At 42.2% G+C, this 23909-nt stretch overlaps 1 protein-coding gene and 1 gene segment (V, D, J or C); one reads left to right on the forward strand and one right to left on the reverse strand.

Moving 5' to 3' along the window:
• Positions 1–372: 372 nt before the first annotated feature.
• Positions 373–1388, reverse strand: LOC144325217 (Ig heavy chain V region 914-like). The segment is given in 2 exon segments: positions 373–707; positions 1358–1388. Coding segments are annotated over 2 exon segments (366 nt in total).
• Positions 1389–15963: 14575 nt separating this feature from the next.
• On the forward strand, positions 15964–21909 carry LOC114581764 (vomeronasal type-2 receptor 26-like). Its single transcript, XM_077916706.1, has 4 exons — positions 15964–16254; positions 19024–19245; positions 20213–20339; positions 21008–21909. Exons 1-4 carry the CDS (start codon positions 15964–15966, stop codon positions 21907–21909), a joined length of 1542 nt encoding a protein of 513 aa, XP_077772832.1.
• Positions 21910–23909: the final 2000 nt, after the last annotated feature.

Consider the following 23909-nt stretch of genomic DNA (forward strand, 5'->3'; position numbering starts at 1 on the left):
GTGTGTAAGAGAGAAAGAGAGAGGACTGATAGGCATAGGAAAGAGGGCCTTTTCTGTGGTGACTCCACACCTCTGGAACTCTCTACCTGGGAAGGGGATTGATCATGGGGGTTAGAAGGGCAATGCAAGTTTGGTGGGTAGCAAGGATGTCTGTAACAAAAAAATCATTAAGTCATGAGAACATTGGTTGAGCATCATGTACTAATTTTTTGGGGGACAAATTCTTGGTTTTAGTCTTAGCCTTTTTTATTCTTTAAGATGTTTGGCAGGATTTCCAAATAAAGCATTTGTTTCCCTTCTTTTAATGTCTTCATTCAGTCTGGTGCAGTTAACTCAATTTAGAGAGCTGCTATGGGCAAAGGGAAGTTTTTGTTAGGGTTCAGATTCACTTCCTCTCACTGTGTCTCTTGCACAGTAATAAACAGCTGTGTCCTCAAGTTTCAGGCTGTTCATTTGCAGATATACCATGTTTGCAGAGTTGTCCTTGGAGATGGTGAAGCGCCCTCTCACTGTGTCAGCATAATATTGTGAACTTCCATCACAATCCCTTGCAATCCATTCTAGTCCCTTCCCTGGAGCCTGTCGTACCCAATCCATGCAGTAGCTGCTGAGGGTGAACCCAGAGGTTCGACAGGAGAGGCGGAGAGACTCTCCGGGCCTTTTGACATCTCCTCCAGACTCAACAAGCTGGATGTCTGCTTGGACACCTGAAAAGAAAGAATGTTTGTAAGAGTTCTGCTTAATATAACTCTGTGAATGGTACTCTCCCCTGTATTTGAAAAAATACCTTTGAAGGCTGCTAAAGTGAACACAAATGGAAACCAAAGCATCATTTCTTTCCTTGTCTGTGGGTGGGGGAGGTTAAGTGGAAATGTGTTCGGCAAACAGGGTGTGTGTCCTGATGTGGCTGGTGCAGTGAGATGAGACCTCTGATATAAAGTGGAAACAGCCTTCAAATTTACATACAGCTCAGCATAAAGGGGCAAAACAGCCCTTGAGTAACCATTATCTCTTTATGCAAACACACTCCACTTAAGATTTGGGAAGTGGCAAACCGTTGGTCACCATATCTATGGATAAGAACCAGGATGAGAATTATGGACACAAACTATGGGCCAGGGAGAAAATCTAAATCTAAATAAATTATAGCTGCTCAGCCATGGAATAAATGATTGTGGAATCTGCTCTCTGTAACTTATGGATAGCCAGTAGAAGCAATTTAAGTTTTCACATCCTTAAAGATGGACTGTCCCTACCAGTAGGCAGAGTTTGGCAGCTGTAGTGGGAAAGGGATCAGCAGCAGAGTTTGGGAGACTGGAGGTTCCCTGCACCCCTTGAGCTTGCCCCATCCCCTCACGGATGGTAGGAGATGCTGTCCTTTGGCCCATGTTTATTCAGTTGCCAGTTGATTTCTGAGCATGGAATGGAGGGAGGCCATTTTGAAATTAATTTTTTTTAAAATTTATGTCAGATATTTTGATATTCCAATACAGTGGTACCTCAGCTTACAAACTTAATCCACTCTTGAAGCCTGTTCTTAAACCAAATCCATTCTTAAACCGAGTTGTGCTTTCCCTAATGAGGCCTCCCGCTGCTCCTGCCCTTCCCCCGTTCAGCTTCCATTCATAGGTCGAGGTAAAGTTCGCAAACTACTTCTGGTTTTGCGGATTTTGTAAACTGAATTGTTCGTAAACAGGAGGTACCACTGTACAGTCAAACCTCGATTCCTGAATGCCAAAAAACCCATAAGTAAATGTTCCAGTGTTTGAATGTTTTTCAGAAGCCAAACGTCCAATGCATCTTCTGCTGAGTGCAGAAATCTCTTGCAACCAATTGGAATCCACAATTCGGTAGTCAAACATTTTTAAAGTCGAACTGGCTTCTGGAACGGATTACGTTCAGCAACAGAGGTTTGACTGTATACTGCAAAGGTGTTCCAGCTCTCCCCGAAATATCTAAGTCATGAAGCTCAATGGGTGACCTTTGGTGAGTCATCATCTCTCAGCGTAATGTGCCATTTCCTATGTATACCACCTTGAGCTATTTGGAAGAAAAGGTGGTATATAAAGGTAAAAAATGCATAAATAAAAGGTAAACAATTCTGTCAAAATATTTTGATATTCAAAAGGTGTCCCAACTCTCCATAAAATTCTGTCCCTTCCTTTCTCTCTCTCTTGGAATCTAAGAAGGCATCTTAGTAACTTGCTTAGTTAGTAAGTAACTTAGTGTATTCTACCTACCTTTCACCCAACATTATGTATATTTCTATCCATTTTAATCAGCAGGCTTGGGGTTAAGGAACCCACCCCCCCATGTTTGGAGCCACACATTGGATTTTTTTTTTGGGGGGGGGGGACAGACCCCCCCCCCCACAGAAGTTCAAAATACATGGCAATTATAAAGTCTAGTCTGGCTTTTAGAAAGCTGGATAACACTGCCTCAGCTTTCATTGGAAACGTTTTGTGGGAAAGGCTCTAGAGGATAAAGAGTCTTCCGTGAAGAGGTTTCAACCAAACGGCTGAGAAAATAATCAGCATTGCAGCTGAAACCACAAAACCACCATGTTATCCACCTCCTAGGCAATGGAATCATATTTACAACTCTGCTGCCCTCTTGCGAAAGACAAGGGGAGGAAGTTTTATGAAGAGATGCAACTAATGCAAACGACTGCAGCTTGAGCATTGCTAGAGCAATTCACTGTTACAAATCCTTGTACTATCTGGACCAGGTGATTTGCCCTTCACCGATACTGGTTCATAAACATTGATGGTAAGGACCAGCCAATTTTCTTCTGCTTCTTCCCCCCACCTCTATTTCTAAGGTTACATGTGATGGGGGCTTTGGAGTTCCTGGATCCAACATGACCAAACTGTGGGAGGCAGTGGAAAACAGGAGTGCCTGGCGTGCTCTGGTCCGTGGGGTCACGAAGAGTCGGACATGACTAAATGACTAAACAAGAACAGATCCCACATGCCACTGCTTCAAGATGAACCCTTTGCACCATTATCGCCACACTCCTTTTGCTCATGTTTTGGCTATGCCCAAATTACACCATCATCCTTTCATAGACAGTCCATGTTGCAAGGACTTCCCCACCTCCCACTCACTCAGTATTTTACAATATTTAGAAATCTCTGGCTTAATACAGAATCCAAAGGTATTGGGTGGCTCTGCTGGTTCCCTTTGGCTAAGCAGAATGCAGCTTAAAGGTAAAGGTAAAGGTCCAGTCATGGATGACTCTGGGGTTGCGCACTCATCTCGCCCTATAGGCCGAGGGAGCAGGTGTTTGTCTGCAGACAACTTCCGGGTCATGTGGCCAGCATGACTAAGCCGCTTCTGGCAAACCAGAGCAGTGCACGGAAATGCCGTTTACCTTCCCACCGAAGCGGTACTTATTTATCTACTTGCACTTTGATGTGCTTTTGAACTGCTAGGTGGGCAGGAGCAGGGACCGAGCAATGGGAGCTCACCCCATCGCGGGGATTCGAGCTGCTGACCTTCTGATCAGTAAGCCCTAGGCTCTGTGGTTTAGACCACAGTGCAACCCGTGTCCCTTGAATATAGCTTATGTTAGAGCATTTTCTGAGAAATGGTGCCAATATGCAGGGCTTTTTTTCCAGCTGCATCTCGCCGGAAATCAGTTCTGGTACCTCTCAGGTGGGTGCCATTGCCATTATGAGAATGCACCTCTGTTTCTGGAAAATAGCACTGCCAATGAGCATTGGGGGGGGGGGGACAACAGTTCCCAGAACTCTCCAGGGAAAGTAAAGCAAGGCTTTTAGCCTGGTGGCAGTAGTAATAAAAGTTAAAGGGGACCCCTGACCATTAGGCCCAGTCGTGACCGACTCTGGGGTTGCAGCCGGCGTACAGCTTCTGGGTCATGTGGCCAGCATGACTAAGCCGCTTCTGGTGAACCAGAGCAGCGCACAGAAACGCCGTTTACCTTTCCACCGGAGCGGTACCTATTTACCTACTTGCACTTTGATGTGCTTTCAAACTACTAGGTTGGCAGGAGCAGGGAAAGAGGAACGGGAGCTCACCCTGTCACGGGGATTCGAACCACCGACCTTCTGATCGGCAAGTCCTAGGCTCTGTGCTTTAACCCACAGCGCCACCCAGTAGATGGCGGCAGTAGTAATACAGCTGTTATAAAAATCAGACAGGCACCCACAAATCTGAAACCCAGATGATCTAAGAACTATCCCTTGCTTTAAGAGTGGTTTTGGAACAATCTCAATTGTGATCTTGTGGAGAATACCACACAGTCCTTATCTCATATTTCCCACTATACCCAACTTGAGCTTTCCAATGTTGTTTTTCCTCCAATATAACTAAAAAATTTAAGCGTGTCAGCACTAACAGTTCTCTGCTATGTATATCTAATTAGAATTAAGGCCAACTGAATTAAACAGAATTTACTCCTAGGTAGGTGAGGACAGGCCTTTTGCTTTTGGGGGTCAGGACTTCTCCACTTGCTGGGAAATAGTCCCTCAAAATTAGTTTCCTCTTTTTGTACACTGCCCCCATTTGCCATGTCTCACTGTGTCTCTTCGAGCACAATAATAGAAAGCTGTGTCTGCAGCTGTCAATGAGTTCAGCTGGAGGGAGAACTCATTCTTGGAGGTTTCTGAAGAAATGGTTGCACGGCTTTGAAAGGAAGGGTCATATCCCTTGCTCCCACCATGGGGGTAAACCCATGCAATCCATTCTAGACCTTTCCCAGGAGGCTGCCGAATCCAATGCCAGTCATAGCCAGATGTAGCAATGGAGAAACCTGTTACTTTACAGACCAGGTTGAGATTCTCTCCTGGTCTCACTGTGCCTGGTCCAGATGATGCAAGCTGGATGTCTGAGAAGGCCCCTTGAAAACATAGAACATTACAATCAATGCAGCATTTCATGTAACCATTCTAATAATTAAACTCCAATTTCTGGATATTCCATTAAACGTGTTCTTACATCTTGGGACATCCACTAAGAAAAACAAGAAAGGGATCAAAAATTTCATCATGTTAGTGAAGAAATGCCCTGGCTAAACAGGAAACAGGAGCCTTTAGACGAGGGAGAAACTGAGCATCCTTCATCTGAGAGGTTTCCTTTTGAAGAGAGCCTCCTGGAAGTATTTGCATGAGTTCTCCTCCCTCATGGAAAATGTGGAATATAAAGAGTCTGTTATGGTGGGATGATCTATCAAATCTGGTTTCTTTAAGTGTGTCTTTTTTTATACACATTTTTTCTCCACATTTCCACATCTGTTTACAAAGGGCCAATTTTCCCCTGAATACATGCACACTTGTAACCAATTGTACCTGATACACACATTTTTTGCAAAACAATATTCCCCAACATATTGCATTTTTAATATTGCTTTCACTAAGATATGCACAGTGCTTTTTTCTGGGGGGATGGAGGGGTATGCATACCCCTAAACATTTTGTGAATCTACGTTTGGCCTCATTGAGGGGCAGTATTTCAATATGAGTAGGAAGATGAGAGCACCCCTAACCATTTTTTTATTTTTATTTTTTAGAAAATAAGCACTGGATATGCATTTTTGTGCACACTTTACCCCAGTGTATGCATGTATGTACATATTACTTGGCTGGAGAACTTTAAGTGCATATTTTTAAGGATGTTCTCATATTATTTCAGAAAGTGCAGATTATGTAGGTTCTCTCTTAAATACAAATTGAATCCGATTTCCCCCCTGATCCCTTCCTGCCCCAGTGATTCACAGGACCAATCTCACATGTTTTGTTTGTATGTTTATAAAATTATGTATACCTCAATTAAAAAAAATAACAAACCTGTTCATAACAAATACAATAAAAACCCAAATAAAACTTGAAACAGTTCACCAGCTCTAACAGAAAAAATATCCCAACCTGTTTCCATATTCCTAGAGTGAAAGGAAAGTTTTCACCAAACATTTGAAAATTAGTATAAAGCGTATCTGCTGAATTTGTACCGGAAAACCATTCCACGTTCAATCTAAGGCAGCTAAATCAATCTGGGGAGCTGCAATGCACAAAGGGGGCTTTTTTGTCAGGCTTCAGATTCACTTCCTCTCACTGTGTCTACTTTCAGACAGTAATACACAGCTGCATCCTCAGGTTTCAGGCTGTTCATTTGCAGATATACCACGTTTGAAGGGTCATTCTTGGAGATGGTGAAGCGCCCTCTCACTGAGTCAGCATAAGATTTTGAGCTTCCACCACAATCCCTTGCAATCCATTCCGGTTCCTTCCCTGGAGCCTGCCGTACCCAATCCATGCAGATGCCGCTGATGTTGAACCCAGAGATTTGGCCAGAGAGGCGGAGGGACTCTCCAGGTCTTTTGACATCTCCTCCAGTTTCCACCACCTGCACCTTTGCTTGGACACCTGGAAATAAATATATTTGTAAGAGATCTGCTTCATGTAACCCTGGGAATGGAACTCTAGTATTTGAAAGGCAAAAAAGCACCTCTAATTGCAGCTAAAGTGAAAACAAATGGAAGCCAATGCATCATTCCCTTCCTTGCTTGTCTTGGGCGTGGGTGTTGGCTGGAAGGTTGCTGGGCACACAACAGTTTTGTCTCCTGAGATGGCTGGGTCTGGGAGAGGCAATGACTGATAAAAAGAGGAATCTACCCTTGTATTTACATAAAGTTCAGCATAAAAGAGCAAGACATCCCACTGGTAACCACTATCTCTTTCCCATGGACTGCAAGAAGATCAAACCTATCCATTCTTAAGGAAATCAGCCCTGAGTGCTCACTGGGAGGACATCACTGGGAGATGTTGGGAAAGATTGAGGGCACAAGGAGAAGGGGACGACAGTGGATGAGATGGTTGGACAGTGTTCACGAAGCTACTAACATGAGTTTGACCAAACTGCAAGAGGCAGTGGAAGACAGGAGTGCTTGGTGTGCTCTGGTCCATGGGGTCACAAAGAGTCGGACACGACTAAATGACTAAACAGCAACAAAAATCTCTTTGTGCATACAAACTCCACAGATTATTTGAAAGGTTGCAAACACTTGGTCACTATATCTGTTGATAAGAACCAGGTGAGACTGTGTCCAACAACATTGTCAGAATGTGTTATGAAGACATTTATGAAAATAGTTAATGTATGCATGTCATTATGTAAGGAATTATGGGTGTTGGAGTTAGCAACAAAAGACAGAAATTTGGGGAAGGCTAATGGAAATTTTAAAAAGCCACATTTTCTCTTACAATCATATATTCGTACTCAAAATGAATGTTAAATTTTCATTACTTTTAATATTATATTTTTATTATTATTATCTATCTGTTTTTTTATTATCTCCCAAATGAGGTGAGCATGGCAAACACACAAAAGATATAACACTTAATATATTAAAAACTATATAAACAATTGCAATGTAGGTGCATTCTTAGGGGAAAGCTGTACTTAATTCCTGCATGGATTTATTATTGTCTTTTTCAGTTGTTACTTATGTGAATTAATACCCCAATAGTGGAGTGTTGGCATATTTTCAAAACAAGAGTCGTTGATTTTTGCACATCTTCATTGTGGTTGTGATGATAGTCTTCCTCAGGTATTCAAAAACACAGCCCTATTTCACACCACTCCTGATAGGGAAGGCACCTGTTTATGAGCCTTCATACTGGATAGTGCTACATGTGTTTTCATGGAAGGACACTACCCTCTTGTGAAGCTCAGGGGGACATCCCATCTTGTTGAGCAGTGTGAGGAATCCTTTGCAGCTGAGAAAGTCAAAGGCCTTTGTCAGGTCTATGAAGGGAATGTACAAAGTGGTGGAATCTACACACATATTAAAAACACTGTGAAAATGCTTTTTTAAAAAAAAAAACCGTTTTGAAAAATACATTGAATTTGTCATGGCTCACTGTTGCCCCCTAGTGTCACATTTGTATATTGCACTTTACAACACACTTAAAATGTTTAATTTGCAGCTGTGTAGCTGAGTCCAGGGTGTCTATGCACTTTGCATTTCTCCTGCAGCTGGCGCTGTGAGAAAATCGTGTTGACTGTTAATTTAGGATTAATATCCACTGAATTAAACAGAACTTACTCTTAGGTAGGTGAACAAAGGCCTTCTGCTTTGAGGGCCCTAAGGAAGGAGTAGGTGCGACTTCTCCACTCACTGGGTTTTTGTTTAATTTTATGGCCATTAAAAAGTACCAGAAATAGGCATTCAGAATCAGTTTCCCCTTTTCAGTTTCCCATTCAAAGTGTTGATGCTGACCTTTAAAGCCCTAAACGGCCTCGGCCCAGTATACCTGAAGGAGCGTCTCCACCCCCATCATTCAGCCTGGACACTGAGGGCCAGCTCTGAGGGTCTTCTGGCAATTCCCTCCCTGTAAGAAGTGAGGTTACAGGACAGAGGGCTTTCTTGGTTAGTGGCACCCACCTTGTGGAATGCCCTCCCATCAGATGTCAAGGAAATAAATAACTATCTGACTTTTAGATGACATCTGAAGGCAACCCTGTATTGGGAAATTTTTAATGTCTAATGTTTTACAAGTTTTTATGTGCTGTAAGCTGCCTATAGTGCCTGGGAAAACCCAGCAAGATGGGAGGGATATAAACAATGAAATGATGATGTTGATGATGATGATGATAGGTAAAGGTAAAGGTACCCCTGTACGCCGTTTACCTTCCCGCCAGTAAGCGGTCCCTATTTATCTACTTGCACCCGGGGGTGCTTTCGAACTGCTAGGTTGGTAGGCGCTGGGACCGAGCAACGGGAGCGCACCCCGCCGCGGGGATTCGAACTGCCGACCTTTCGATCGGCAAGCCCTAGGCGCTGAGGCTTTTACCCACAGCGCCACCCATGATACACAGTCCCTATTGACCTTTATCACAGTGTCTCTTCAAGCACAATAATACAAAGCTGAGTTTGTCAGTTTCTCACACACACACACCCCATCACCTCTCCTGGTTTTCTTAATATACACATATTTGTTAATTTGGAATACACATAAATATATTTGTTGGCTTAATTTTATCTAACACATATAAATGTATTACTTCACTGATTTTATTTTTAAAAAGAGCATAAAAGAGCCACTCGCCTCTCTTTATGAATGCACTCTGTATACATCATTTGAAAGGCAGTAAGTACTTGCTTTCAATATGATTTTGTAAGAATCAGGGAAGAATCATGGGCACTGAACAAGAAGTCTTAAATGTTTTAATTCATTGGAAGCTGCCCAAAGTGGCTGGGGCAACCGAGTGGCATATAAAGAAATAAGTTGTAGTTGTTGTTGTTGTAGTAGTAAATTTTTCTGGTAATCTAATTTAAAATAAAACAAAACATAGCACATCAATTATGGAAGAAGCTATCATGGGAGTTTCTCTCTAGGAATTGTGGGTATTCAGAAGAGATTGCTGCCCTGTACCCCTTGAGCTTGCCCCCTGCCCTCAGGAATGGTGGCAGATGCTGTCCTGTTTCCCAATTCGACTGCCAGTCTTGTTGATTTCTGGACGTGGAATGAATATTACTTGAATTTAGAGATACAAATGCATGACAGTTATAAAGCCCAGCTTGGCCCTTAGAAAGTTTAATAAGACTGAAACATTTTGTGGGAAAGTCTATTGAGGACGAATATTTCTTAGATCAGGTTTCAACCAAAAGCTGGAGGGGAACAATCAGCATCATAACTGAAAGCAAAAAACAGCACTTGACTTACCACCTTACTTCCCTGCTAGGCAATGCAGTCATTATTACAGCTCTGCTGCCCTCTTCTGAAAGACAAGGGAAGAACAGTTTATGAAGGCTACTTCTATGTCAATCTCAGCCACCACAATTCGCACCACACAAATCCTTGCATTCTGGCCCAAGGGGCTTACCTTGACTGAACAAAAAGCTAATTTATTTAATGAATTGTTCTATTTAACAAAATTTATATACCCCTTGATTGCAATACAACTTTTAGGCAGTTTACAAATAAAATAAAAACATTATGATTATCATTAAAAGATTATTAAAAGCAAGTATCTGAAAACTAGGGACGCGGGTGGCGCTGTGGGTTAAAGCCTCAGCGCCTAGGACTTGCCGATAGAAAGGTCGGCGGTTTGAATCCCCGCGGCGGGGTGCGCTCCCGTTGCTCGGTCCCAGCGCCTGCCAACCTAGCAGTTCGAAAGCACCCCCGGGTGCAAGTAGATAAATAGGGACCGCTTACTAGCGGGAAGATAAACGGCGTTCCGTGTGCTGCACTGGCTCGCCAGATGCAGCTTGTCACGCTGGCCACGTGACCCAGAAGTGTCTGTGGACAGCGCTGGCCCCTGGCCTCTTGAGTGAGATGGGTGCACAACCCTAGAGTCTGTCAAGACTGGCCCGTATGGGCAGGGGTACCTTTACCTTTGCCTTTACCTTTATCTGAAAAAATATTCAAAAAACAATTAAAACAATGAGAGGCTAAAAAGAAATAATAATAATTTAATAATTTATTATTTATACCCCACCCATCTGGCTGGGTTTCCCCAGCCACCCCATATTTCTATCTCAACTTCTGCATGTCTGGATAAGCTTGTGTAAACAAAAATGTTTTAAAGGTAAAAGGTAAAGGTACCCCTGCCCGTATGGGCCAGTCTTGACAGACTCTAGGGTTGTGCGCCCATCTCACTCAAGAGGCCGGGGGCCAAAACTGTGTGGCTATTTATTTTATGCCTACTCATTTTTTTACACATTACCTAGAAGCATACACATAATGGGTCAGTTTTCTTCTACTTCTTTCTCTGTCTGCTTCTATAGTAGCACATGAGAGCAAGGGAGAGATCATTCCTGAGACAGAATAGAAGTACAGGCTCAGCATCAGACAATGAGTCACAGCAGCATTTATGACCAGGCAGTTCCACTTATGGAGTCCAAGACCAGGGAAGGAAACAGTGTGTCCCAGTGGGTTGCTACGCCCACATGCCAAGCTCTTAAAGATGGAGAAAGTCATGACTCTCATATCTTGAGAAATTGTTGAGTGTACAGACTTTTATTGCATTGAGTGGATGTGCCTATTTTCAGTGATGGGAACGCCATTGGGTCCTGGATAACCAGGTGGGAGCCTTCCCTTCAGACTCTGGTCCCAACCCCCCTAGTGGTTGGCTGGTGTCCTTTCCAGATTCCATTGCTGTACTCCTCTGCCTGGGAGGGAAGAAGGAAGTGGCAAGCCTGCTTTGACATTCAGAGCAGCCTTATTCTCAGAGAGCACCCACTCAGGGGCGTCTTGCCCATAGAGGCAAGTGGCGCGGGGCACCAGGGCATCAAGTTCTGGAGGGTGCCAGGGAAGAGGCGGAGGCTAGACGTGGCACCTCCCGGCATCAGTTTATCGCCCTTGCCTGCCTCACTGAAGCAGCACTGCGCCCGGAGCCTCTGCCTCTTCCCCGCCGGAGGACCCACCCTCCAGCCACTTTCCACCTCCTCCAGCCCCGCAAAGCTGCTGACAGCACCATAGAAAGGTCAGAAACTCTGGGAAACAGGGGGAGGGGGGGCGGGGGCGCCGAAGGGATCTTTGCACCATGGCACCAGATATATTTAAGACAGCCCTGCACCCACTTCCTCCAGCCTCCCTTCCCCTGACTCAGCTCCCCCGTGCCATTATTCTGTTCAGTCTCCTCACTGATCTCTGCCTGCCACTCCTTGTTCAATCCATTGGGGACTGTAGCTCAATGGAAGAGCACCTGCTTTGCATGCAGAATGTCCCAGTTTCAATCTATTGCATCTTCAAGTGTGGCTGGTGGTATCCCCTGTCTGAAACTCTGGAATCATAGAATCATAGAATCATAGAATCATAGAGTTGGAAGAGACCACAAGGGCCATCGAGTCCAACCCCCTGCCAAGCAGGAAACACCATCAGAGCACTCCTGACATATGGTTGTCAAGCCTCTGGAGAGCTGCCGAATATCAGTGTAGAAAACGCTGAGCTAGATGGGCCACTTGTCTGGCTTGCCACAAGGCCACTTCCTATGTTCCTTAAATCCCTCATAGTTTTGTAGAGAGTAGTCATAAGCAGTATACTACATTCCCTGCATGTATAGGCAGGAGGGATTCTCACTTATAAATTATCCAGTAATAAGGAACAACAAACCTCACTTAATTGGTATCTGAGTTTCTGCGCACTTCTTCAGATACAACCAAGAACAAACTTAGTTGGTCTCTAAGGTGCTACTGGACATTTATTTTTATTTTTTATCTATATTTTGCCTTTAACTGAAGTGTGCTATCTCATAATGGCCTTGAGGGGACAAGGAGGAAGAGGAGGAGGAGGCCAATTGGGTTATTGCTAGTTCTAGTCCAAAGTTAGCATTATCCAAGGGCCAGTCTCACCCACTGGAGTTGATGTGGACAGAGGCAGAGCAAGTCTTCATGGCACTCACAAGCGCACTAAAGTGGGTGGGTGGGTGGGGATGCACCAGCCCAGCCCTCACTGCTGACATGATGCCAGTCCTGATCCAGCTCAGGGAGGGAGAAGGATGTAACAGCCATGCACCCTTCAATCTTAGCCTCACAACATGAGGGTGAGTCTGGGATCAAAGGACGTATGTCGGTTGCATCCTCCTCATGCCACCCTGCAGGCTGGAAGGGCAACATGAGGACACAGCAGGGCAGCCACGCACCCCCAGAAAAATGCACACAGGGCCATCACCCCGGCAGCCCACTGACCCTACGCCCCTGGGTGTGGGTTCAGTGTGGTCACCTTGAACCTCCCTTGATAGTTGTCTCACTATGGAGCAGAGGAGATGGAGAAAAACATGTTTACTACCAGTGTAGCCACTTGGGGACAAAACTTTGCAAGGGGTATTATCTTCCATGCAATTATTTGAAATAATTGATTCTCTATGACGGGGGGGGGGGCACTGTTCCAGAAAGTAGTAGGAAAACAATCCATCGACAAGTCTTTAAGTGGTTATAAACCTTCCCTTTATGCCATTCAGAGCTTGGGTTAGGGATCAGCGGTAGGCAGGGCTCTGTCAGTTTGAACTCTGTCAGTTTCTCCCTCACACATTTTTTACATTGCCAGTGTTAATGACAATATGTTTCTCTTTCTGAAGAATATTGGTAGAATCCGCTGGTGTTTAATGCCAGTGATGAAACTGTAGGTGGACATGTGAGAATCTAATCAAGAGATAACTTTAGCCACCAGGATGGTGGTATTAGTGATGCTGCTGTTTCTGGTTTCAAAAGTAGCCACCATGAATTGTCTTGCAAGTTCTCCCCTCCCTGTTCCTCATGAGAGGTACCAGTCCGGTGGTCTCCTCATTGGTGGAATTGTTTCTCAGATAATATACTTTTCCCCAAAGGTTTCCTTCAAGGAACACCCTTCTAAGGAGTTGGACTTTAACATTCCAGTGTAAATAATTCTTTTCTTTTCTGTTTTCCTTCTGGTGTCGTGTGAGCTTGAAAACGTCTGTCGCAAGGGACTTAAGAAGGAGGCCTCAAAGACTGTATGTGTGGCTTGCATCCACATCACACCTTGTTCATGGTCATAGATGGCGTGCAAGTGTAAATTGCTTATAGTAAACCTGGATTTCCTCCTTCCATAAGGCTTGCTCATATGTTACATTGAACACAGGTACAAGCTGTCTCTACACATGTACAAATGTTTGTGTGAAACAAACCAGAGCCAGTGTGGTGTAGTGGTTAAGAGTGATAGACTTGTAATCTGGGGAACCGGGTTTGCGTCTCCGTTCCTCCACATGCAGCTTCTGGGTGACCTTGGGCTAGTCACACTTCTTTGAAGTCTCTCAGCCCCACTCACCTCACAGAGTGTTTGTTGTGGGGGAGGAAGGGAAAGGAGAATGTTAGCCGCTTTGAGACTCCTTCAGGTAGTGATAAAGTGGGATATCAAATCCAAACTCTTCTTTTGAAAGAGAACATAAAATCATACAATTGTAGAGTTGGGATATGTCTCAAGAGACATCTCGTCTAGTCGACCGCAATGCTGGAATATCCTCTTGTACAATATATATTCTTGTTTAATTGTGCAGCTCAACTATTGTGTACACAGGTACACCTACTGCACACTCATTAAACATTACATGTGATTGACTGTGTAAGTGTACAGCTCAAATATTTCTGTACGCAGGTACACAGATTGCACACCTGTTGAATGTAATGTGTGAACCCCACTACAGTAAGAAATAAATGTCAGTTGTAGAAGATGGAAAGCAGATTTTTCTTTAGTATACATTGATTTGCATATTGTCAGACGTAACTTCTAATAATTTGTTTCTTAAGGCTTCTAAGATATCAAGGGCAACACCCACAAACACCAAAACACACATGCACACACTGAAATGGCATAGCTGCAGGAGATTACAAAATATGCCAACGTGAGGGCATTGGTGAAAATTCCTATTTGAAAACCGATGAGCGAGCAAACTGCAATGTGATTTTTAAAAGGAGCAAATTTAAAAGGATGTTTAAGATAAAAGCACTGGAAATGGGGGCTTGCTACAATGGAAGGAGGAAAGTGTATTCAGATGACCATTTCCAAATGAAAGAAGGGTGATATGGCATGATTTTTAGTTATTTTGCAGAACATTTGTGACTTGCAAGATGTTAATGACTATGAGGGCACATTATGGAACACTGCACATACTTTTGGGGGGTTTCAGAACACCACTCTCATACTAGTGACGGGTTGTTGCTCAGTGGCAAAACACATTTGTGTGTAGACAATTGTATAATCAATTATGAATATAGGAAGCCGCCTTCTATTGGTCCACCCAATTTGGAAACAGCTCTCCCGGGTTTTAGGCAGGAGTTTCTTCTAGCCTTGGGACTTTCTTCCAGTGCTTTTTCCCTAAAAAATATGTTTAGGGGTACTCTCATTTTGACTCAAGGAAATTACCATTTTATAGTTCAAATCAGGAAAAATAAATACAGTAAATGGACAAAAGTACAAAGATTCACAAAATGTTTAGAGGTAAGCATACCCCTGAGTCCCCCCCAGAAAAAAGCAGTTTTCTTCATAGAAAGCTGATGCTTTACCATTGAGCTACAGATTGCTCAGCATTTTACGTTATGTGCTGTATTTACAGTATTTTCACTGATTTCCAAATTCTGCCATTTAACAGTTATGCTTCACAAATTCAGACAAATTTCCCACTGTTGTCTCTTCTTATATGGCCCTTTTATTTGCCCTCTGTCCTTTTTGCAGCTTCATCCTATAGCTCTCAGCACTCATGATTTCTTCTCTTTTTTTGATCCTTCCGAAAGTGATGGCAGTAATTACATTTCAATTGGAGCATTTCAGTTGCTCAGAGCTCAGAGCTGTTGGATTGTAAAAATTTGTCTGTGAAAATGTGTGTGTGTGTGTGTGTGTGTGTGTGTGTGTGTAGCTATCTCTATCTATCTCTATCTCTATCTATCTATCTATCATCTATCCATCATCTATCTATCTATATCTATCTATCTATCTATCTATCATCTATCTATCTATCTATCTATCTATCATCTATCTATCTATCATCTATCTATCTATCTATCTATCATCTATCTATCTATCTATCTATCTATCTATCTATCATCTATCTATCTATCTATCTATCATCTATCTATATCTATCTATCTATCTATCTATCATCTATCTATCTATCTATCTATCTATCTATCTATTATCTATCATCTATCTATCTATCTATCTATCTATCTATCTATCATCTATCTATCTATCATCTATCTATCTATCATCTATCATCTATCTATCATCTATCTATCTATCTATCATCTATCATCTATCATCTATCATCTATCATCTATCTATCTCTATCATCTATATCTATCTATCATCTATCTATCTATCTGTCTATCTATCTATATCTATATCTATATCTATATCTATATCTATATCTATATCTATATCTATATCTATATCATCTATCATCTATCATCTATCTATCTATTATCTATCTATCATCTATCTATCTATCTATCATCTATCATCTATCTAATCTATCTATCTTTTCAGTATGGTGACAAAGTTCTACCAGCATGTCTTAGCATTGGCTTTTTCCGTAAATGAGATCAACGAGAATCCCAGGATCTTGCCCAATGTCACACTTGGGCTCCATGTCTGTGACAGCTACTTCAATGAGAGGATGGCCTATCGCACAACTCTGGATGTGCTGTTCAAATTGCATAGATTTGTCCCTAACTATGAATGTGGCAGCCAGAAAAGCATCATATCCATCATTGGGGGACTTGGCTCTGATATTTCCTTCCACATGGCAGACATCTTAAGTCTCTACAAGATTCCGCAGGTAAGATCTACCCCTTTAAGACAAGTCTGGTGGAAAGACGGCTTGTTGCTGTAGCATATTGTTTTAGAATCTGCAACTGCAAACTGGTCGTATACCATTTTTCTCCACATGGGAATCACAAAATTATACTGCCACACAGCTTCAGAAAGTGAGTGAATTGATTTCAGATCTGGAAAAGAAAAGTCTTGGAGAAAGTGGCGATACTGAAGCCAAATAAGAATTACTCTCAAAAGTTGGTGGAATAATAATAATAATAATAATAATAATAATAGGGATACCTAATAGAGTTCTTTATCATGATTAACTTAAATAAAAGTGTGCCATATATCTGCATTCTAAACAGAAGGGCCATTGATTTTCAACAGGGTTAATTTTAACCAAAGGTAGAAGTCTAAATCATAAGTGCCTTTTATTTGCATAAAAAGGAACATGTGTATATAATACTTAAAAGTCATTTCTGAGATACTGGTGTGTTTCCTTATAGCTCACATATGGCTCATTTCCTCCAGAGGAAAATGTCTCCTCTTTTTATCGCATGGTCCCAAACGAAGCCCATCAATATATGGGGGTTATCCGACTGCTTCAGCATTTTGGATGGACCTGGGTTGGGCTCTTTGCTGTGGATGATGAGAGTGGAGACCATTTCTTGCAGGCCCTAGAGGCATTGTTTTCTGAAAATGGAATCTGCTCAGCCTTCACACAGAGAATCCCAAGCCAAGCTCGGTTGATTAATATCACTGACATGATTGATACAGCCACAAATATATATCAGCCTTTCACGGATCACAGAATCAGCACTTATGTTTTCTATGGAGAAACTCTCACTGTTATGTGGCTGACTACTATGATGTTTCTAACTGATCCTGAATATCAGGAAAACACATCTTCTGGAAAGATATGGATCGTGACAGCCCAGATTGATTTTACAGTTATAGCCCTTATCACGGGTTGGGATCCTGAATTCTTCCAAGGCACCGTTTCTTTTGAGGTTCACTCAAATGAACCATCAGGGTTCCAGGCATATCTTCAGAATATAAAACTTTATTGGGAAGAAGGAGATTCTTTCCTCAAGGATTTCTGGGAGCAAGCATTCCAGTGCTCATTCCCGAATCACAATGTGCCATTAGAAGTTGATAAAAAGGTTTGTACCAGGAATGAGATGCTAGATAACCTTTTTGGGTCTGTTTTTGAAACTCGCATGACTGGTCACAGCTACAGCATCTTCAATGCTGCCCACGCCGTGGCACAAGCTTTGCACACCATGTACTCATCAAGATCCAACCACGACCCACTAGCAGATGGTAAAAAACCTGAATGGAAAAACCTTCAGCCCTGGCAGGTAATGTTTCCACAACAAAACGGATTTATTGCCATGAATGCATTTTTATAAAGTGAAATAGCACCCAAATACAGTGGTACCCTGAGTTACAAACCCCTCAGGTTAAAAACACTTCAGGTTACAAACTCCGCTAACCTGGAAGAGCTACCTTAAGTTGAGAACTTTGCCCTAGGATGAGAACGGAAATTGTGTGCTGGCAGCACAGCAGCAGCAAGAGGCACCATTAGCGAAAGCACGCCTCTAGTTAAGCACAGTTTCAGGTTAAGAACGGAATGAATTTTGTAACTAGAGGTACCACTGTATAACAGTGGAATTGCACTTGACATATACAGTAGTACCTCGGGTTACATACACTTCAGGTTACAGACTCCGCTACCCCAGAAATAGTGCTTCAGGTTAAGAACTTTGCTTCAGGATGAGAACAGAAATCGTGCTCCGGCGGCACGGCAGCAGCAGGAGGCCCATTAGCTAAAGTCGTGCTTCAGGTTAAGAACAGTTTCAGGTTAAGTACGGACCTCCGGAACGAATTAAGTACTTAACCTGAGGTACCACTGTACTATTCATTAACAGGAGCAACAACTATTGTTACATTTAGGGTGGATTCTGACTTAGAGGTGTTCAATCATGAACCCACATATGGCAGCTTCACCCCATTGGTTCCTCAGCTGAGCACATACGCCAGATGTCTGAACCTGTGGCTTATTTTGTACTGAGCAGGATTATGACCACTCATTAACAGGAGCTGAAATGTGGGGAGAAGGAGAATGATGCACGAGCAGAAGGAGCTAATCATTCTTGGCATAATATTGAGGGAAATTGCCCCTCTGAACCTTCATTTAGCCTCATAGCAGCTTGGGTGTGTGTGATTTCAGCCAGAATCACTGGAGAAGAAAAATGCTAACCACCTAAAACCCTCTTCAATGCTGCCACATGGGACACATTCACACCACACATTTAAAGCAGTATTCCATCACTTTAAGAGCAAGGGCATCTTTAACAGAATCCTGGGAATGACTCCCCCAGGAAGCTGTGGATTCTCCTTCCTTGGAGTTTTTTAAGGAGAGGTTGGATCGCCACCTTTCATGGATGCTTTAGTTGAGATCTCTGCATTACAGGGCTTGGTCTAGATGACCCTTGGGTTCATTCCAACAACTCTATGATTCATCTAGTTTTTTCACTTGTAGATTGAAAGAACAACTTGCTTGCATTTTTTTTAAAAAATGCTTTTTCACCGCATTAATTATTGCATTTCCCCCCAATAAGCATTTGCAAAAGGAAATTGCAAAAGAAACAAAAACAAAATCCTGCACCAGCAGGGAAATGTGTTTATGAAGCTCAATGTGACAGTGGTGATATCTTTCTTTCTTTCTTTCTTTCTTTCTTTCTTTCTTTCTTTCTTTCTTTCTTTCTTTCTTTCCTCATTCCTCAAGCTTCATCAGTTTCTTCAAGGCATCTCCTTTAACAATTCAGCGGGAGAAAGAGTGCACTTCAACAATAAAATGGAAATGGTAACAGGGTTTGACATAATGAAGATGGTCATATTTCCCAACAACTCCTTCACAAAAGTGAAAGTTGGAAGAGTAGATCCCAGTGAAGGGCAGGATGTCATCCTTAATGAGGACAGGGTTACTTGGCAAAGACGTTTCAATCAGGTATGTGTCTATACTGATACTAAAAAATGGGACCTAATGGTCAGAAGTTAGGCTCTGAAATTTGTTTTTTTATTTATTAAGTTCATTTATGTCCTGTCTTTCCTCCAAGGAGTACAAGAAAACATTCAATATTGTCTTGCTTCCATTTTTCCTCACAAAAACCCTCTGAGGTATGTTAGCCCGAGAGATACAGATTGCCCCAAGGTCACACAATGATTTTCTTCACCAAGTAGGGAATTGAACCCTGATATTTCTGGTCTTGCTCTAACCATTAGACCACTGTGGTTTTCAGTTAGTGCCATGTATGCAGAAACTCCACAGTACCTTTCTCTGGGCTGGGGGTGCTGGGGGAATGAAACACTGAATAGCAGTGAGTGGGCTAGTTTCTAAGAAAAAAAGGTATGATGGTGCCTGGATACCTTGCTTTATAGCTGAGGTTCTAAAAATGCTAGAAACTTCTCCTCACTGTCTTTTAACTGGAAGTTAGGAATGTGAATTGTGGTCCATATGAATTTTGCTTCATAGGGCCACCATTGCCCCACTCCCCCCCCCCAGGGGATGCCCATGAGTTAAAGAGAGATGGAATGCCTAATATTTCTACTTTTCACAATAATGGTATGGAACTGAAAGTTACAAGGAATATGTGGTACATATTTACCAGGCCTTGATTAAGGGCCTCCCTCCCTGTGAGGAACTTAATCTGTGGAGCAAAATGGACTCCACGCCGCCCCCCGCAAATGAACTCCACTCCCCATCCTGTTTTTGTGGGATAAAAAATTCATTTGAGTAAGCCATTGGTTTACTCTGGTGTGCAGATTCTCCTGGCTATAAAACTAAGATTCGGGGAACCACTGGCAAATTGTCTGCACCGTGTTCAACTGATTGCTTGAATCTTTTCAGTTTTGCCAATGAACAAAAGTGATCTCTAAATTCTTCCACCCTTAATTCTTTCGACCTTTATGCGTAGGTGTTGCCCCTTTCTGTATGTAGTGACTCCTGCCATGCTGGTTATCAGAAGAAGAAAAAGGAAGGGGAGAAATTTTGCTGCTATGACTGTGTTCCATGTCCAGAAGGGAAGGTTTCATGGCAACAGGGTAGGTGTGTTACGATATGAATGCAATGCAGCTGCAAATTGCTAGCTTGAAAACATCCCATGATGGAATGTTGGGACTGTTCCGTGGGAAACAGAGGGACAGTCAATTCACAGGGCAAAGCACCGGAATTAGCTCAGAGTGTAATATGAGCTCTTCCTCTTGTTCCTGTACAGGAAGTACAGGAAGTGTTTGTCACTCGACTGCTGGAGCTTGAAGAGAGCAGTCATGTTTTTGTAATGCTGCAAAGACAGAAATAAAGGCATGTAAATATGTTTCTGTCTATCTCTTTCCCCTGCCGGGGGGGGGGGTCAGGAAAGAGGGGGTGTGTTCTTCTCACGTTGAGAAGAATCGCCTATCGCGACCTAGCCTGGATCTTGCTGGGGAATGCAGACAGGGAGGTCAACAGGAGATCAAGCCGGGTGCCTGGAGAGTTGCCAGTTACTACTGATATAGGCTTGAATTCCGACAAGGTGTTCTAGTGCATTAATGTTTCCAGAATACACAGAAAATACAATTTATGAAGTAAAAACAATAGAGAAATTGATGACAACTTAAAGACTGACAGATACTCAGCGTAACCAGACACTGCTATGTTGAAGATTCTCATGAAAACGGGCCTGTATTCACAAATGAATTCACACTCTGTTTCTCACTATTTTGTTTTTCAGACATGGTAGACTGCTACAAATGCCATGACGATCAATATGCAAGCAGGGACCAAGATCAATGTATGTCAAAGACATTAGCTTATCTGTCCTACGAAGATCCTTTAGGGATTAGTTTAGGATTGGTTGCTGTGTCTTTCTCTGTTGTTACAGTATTGGTAATTGGAATTTTTATTAAGAACAAAGATACCCCCATAGTCAAAGCCAACAATCGGGACCTTACATACATTCTCCTCTTCTCCCTCCTGTTCTGCTTCCTCTCATCATTGCTATTCCTTGGCCAACCTGGGAAGGTGATCTGCTTTCTCCGTCAATCTGCTTTTGGCATTATCTTCTCAGTGGCTATCTCTTGTGTGTTGGCTAAAACCATAATTGTGGTTCTTGCTTTCATGGCTACCAAGCCAGGGTCCAGAATGAGAATGTGGGTGGGGAAAAGATTGACCAATTCCATTGTTCTCTCCTGCTCCATTATTCAAGCAGGCATTTGTGTGCTGTGGCTGGCAACCTCCCCCCCATTCCCAGATTTGGACATGCAGTCCCTAATTGAAGAAATCATAGCAGAATGCAATGAAGGGTCTGTCACCATGTTTTATCTTGTTCTGGGCTACATGGGAGTTCTGGCCATCATCAGCTTCACTGTGGCTTTCATGGCAAGAAAGTTGCCAGACAGTTTTAATGAAGCCAAGTTCATCACCTTCAGCATGTTGATGTTCTGCAGTGTTTGGCTGTCATTTGTTCCAACCTACCTGAGTACCAAAGGGAAATATATGGTGGCTGTGGAGATCTTCTCCATCTTGGCCTCCAGTGCTGGCTTGTTGGGTTGTATATTTTCCCCCAAATGCTACATTATTTTGTTGAGACCTGAACTGAATACGAGGGAGCAGCTGATAAGAATAAAGAGTTAAAGAATCTAAACAATTTATGTATTTCTTGTGCAATATGACAATGAGACTGTGGACCTACTCAAGAAGTCAGATTTAGGTAGCATACATTCCTGACCAATCTATTTCTACTCCTATGTTACAAACAAACACAACAAATATGACAAATTCATATGGATGGAGGGTTAAGAATATAACATGCTTGTGTGATGGCTGATTATTCTTCTGACGTATTTATCTTAATTCTAATTCATAACTTCTCAAATTATGTAGGCCACAATCCTCATGAATAACCAAAATAAGGAACTATATGGAACCTTGGAGATTCACTCACTACTAAATATTCTCCAAATCTGCTTAATACATAACATATAGAACCTTGAACAACTTAGGTCTAGGCTACCTCAAATACTATCTACCCCTATACAGACTTGTAAGGTCACTTAGATTGCTCGGGGAATTTGATTAATGATACTGTACTTTATAGTACATCACAGGGCATGTATCTCCCATAGATGAAGCAGCAATCAACAATTACTTCAAACATCTTGGAAAGGCTCATCTTTTTGCAAAGTCTCATCTTTCCCTAACCGATAAGATTGGACTATGTTTTATGTGCTTTGAAACTCTTGAATTATTTCCTTCAATTATATGCTTTTAAGTGGCTTGTTTTAATGCTTTTTAATATTGGACACTATTTAGAGATTTTAAAATATTAAAGTCTCATCTTTCCCTAACCGATAAGATTGGACTATGTTTTATGTGCTTTGGAACTCTTGAATTATTTCCTTCAATTATATGCTTTTAAGTGGCTTGTTTTAATGCTTTTTAATATTGGACACTATTTAGAGATTTTAAAATATTAAGTGGTTTAGAAATGCTTTCACATAAATAGCAATAAATAAATAAGGAGGGAATCATACAATTCAATAGCAGCAGGTACAGATGAGTGGTTTTCACTGACATTACATTGGGGCAGGAAGGATTAAAACTCTATTCTCCACATTCTGTGGTACTGAGTATTGTTAACAATGTTCTCTGTTTCGTATGTCTTATGTCTGCACCTTCTGTCCACTTGTAAAAAGCTCTTTGTGAAATAGATTCATTGGTGCTTTGCTAAGCATAAAATAATTTATAAGATGCTGAATTGGTAAGGTTCACAGCAGATGGACCCTTATCTTGGAATTAATACTTAAAATGTATTAAGGTTAAAGAGCATTGGAAATGTTTACCTCTCCCTTCTTTCATTTCACTCTGTCTTTGTGCAAAATAATATGTGGCCACCTCTGCAGCTGTCCCAGATGTCAAGTGGAGATGGAGATCATAGTGATTGTGGGAAGAATCAGCAGTGATTCTGATTCTCCTTTGGAAAAAATGGAGGTCCAGCTTTATTTCACATATTGGCCCAGGCTATTTGCTCCAGTTGTTCCTGGCCTCTCCTAGAAATCTGTTGGGTCCATGCCTAGCATATGTTCCTAATAGAATCACCATTGATGGGGCCAATTGTGTACCAGTGTCACTGTTTCTACTACACAGAGCACTTGTTCATAACTAGGGGGTGCCTCATCTCACCGCTCCTACTCCTCCATGGGAAACCCTTAGAGCTTCCACTTTCAAACTCAAGCAACTATGAAGTGCACTTTTTAACCTTCCAAATTTTATTTCAGAAGCCAGTCCTCTGTCCTATTCTGGACCGTCTTTGCTCTTCCAATTTCAATATCAATTCTCTGGAGATATCTGGAGATATTTTCAATATCAATTCTCTGCAAAATTCAGAAAGCACAAACTTTATTTATCAGACCAAAACCTTAGGGACAAAGTAGCTCCTTCACACCCAAAACACAGCTTTGTCTAATACACTCCAAACTGGTGTCAAAGTTTTGTGCTCTTTTTGTGCAATCTTTTGTTACCAACCACACACTTTTTGCCACTGCCCTGAACTGAGTAATTGGTACACTGTGAACCAAAATCCAAATGGCATTGTCCTCAGGAGGCGGTCCTTCTTGTGACTGGGCTCCTGGACA

Source organism: Podarcis muralis, chromosome 13 (genome assembly GCF_964188315.1).
Source record: "Podarcis muralis chromosome 13, rPodMur119.hap1.1, whole genome shotgun sequence".
In the NCBI taxonomy this organism is placed as follows: Eukaryota; Metazoa; Chordata; class Lepidosauria; order Squamata; family Lacertidae; genus Podarcis; species Podarcis muralis.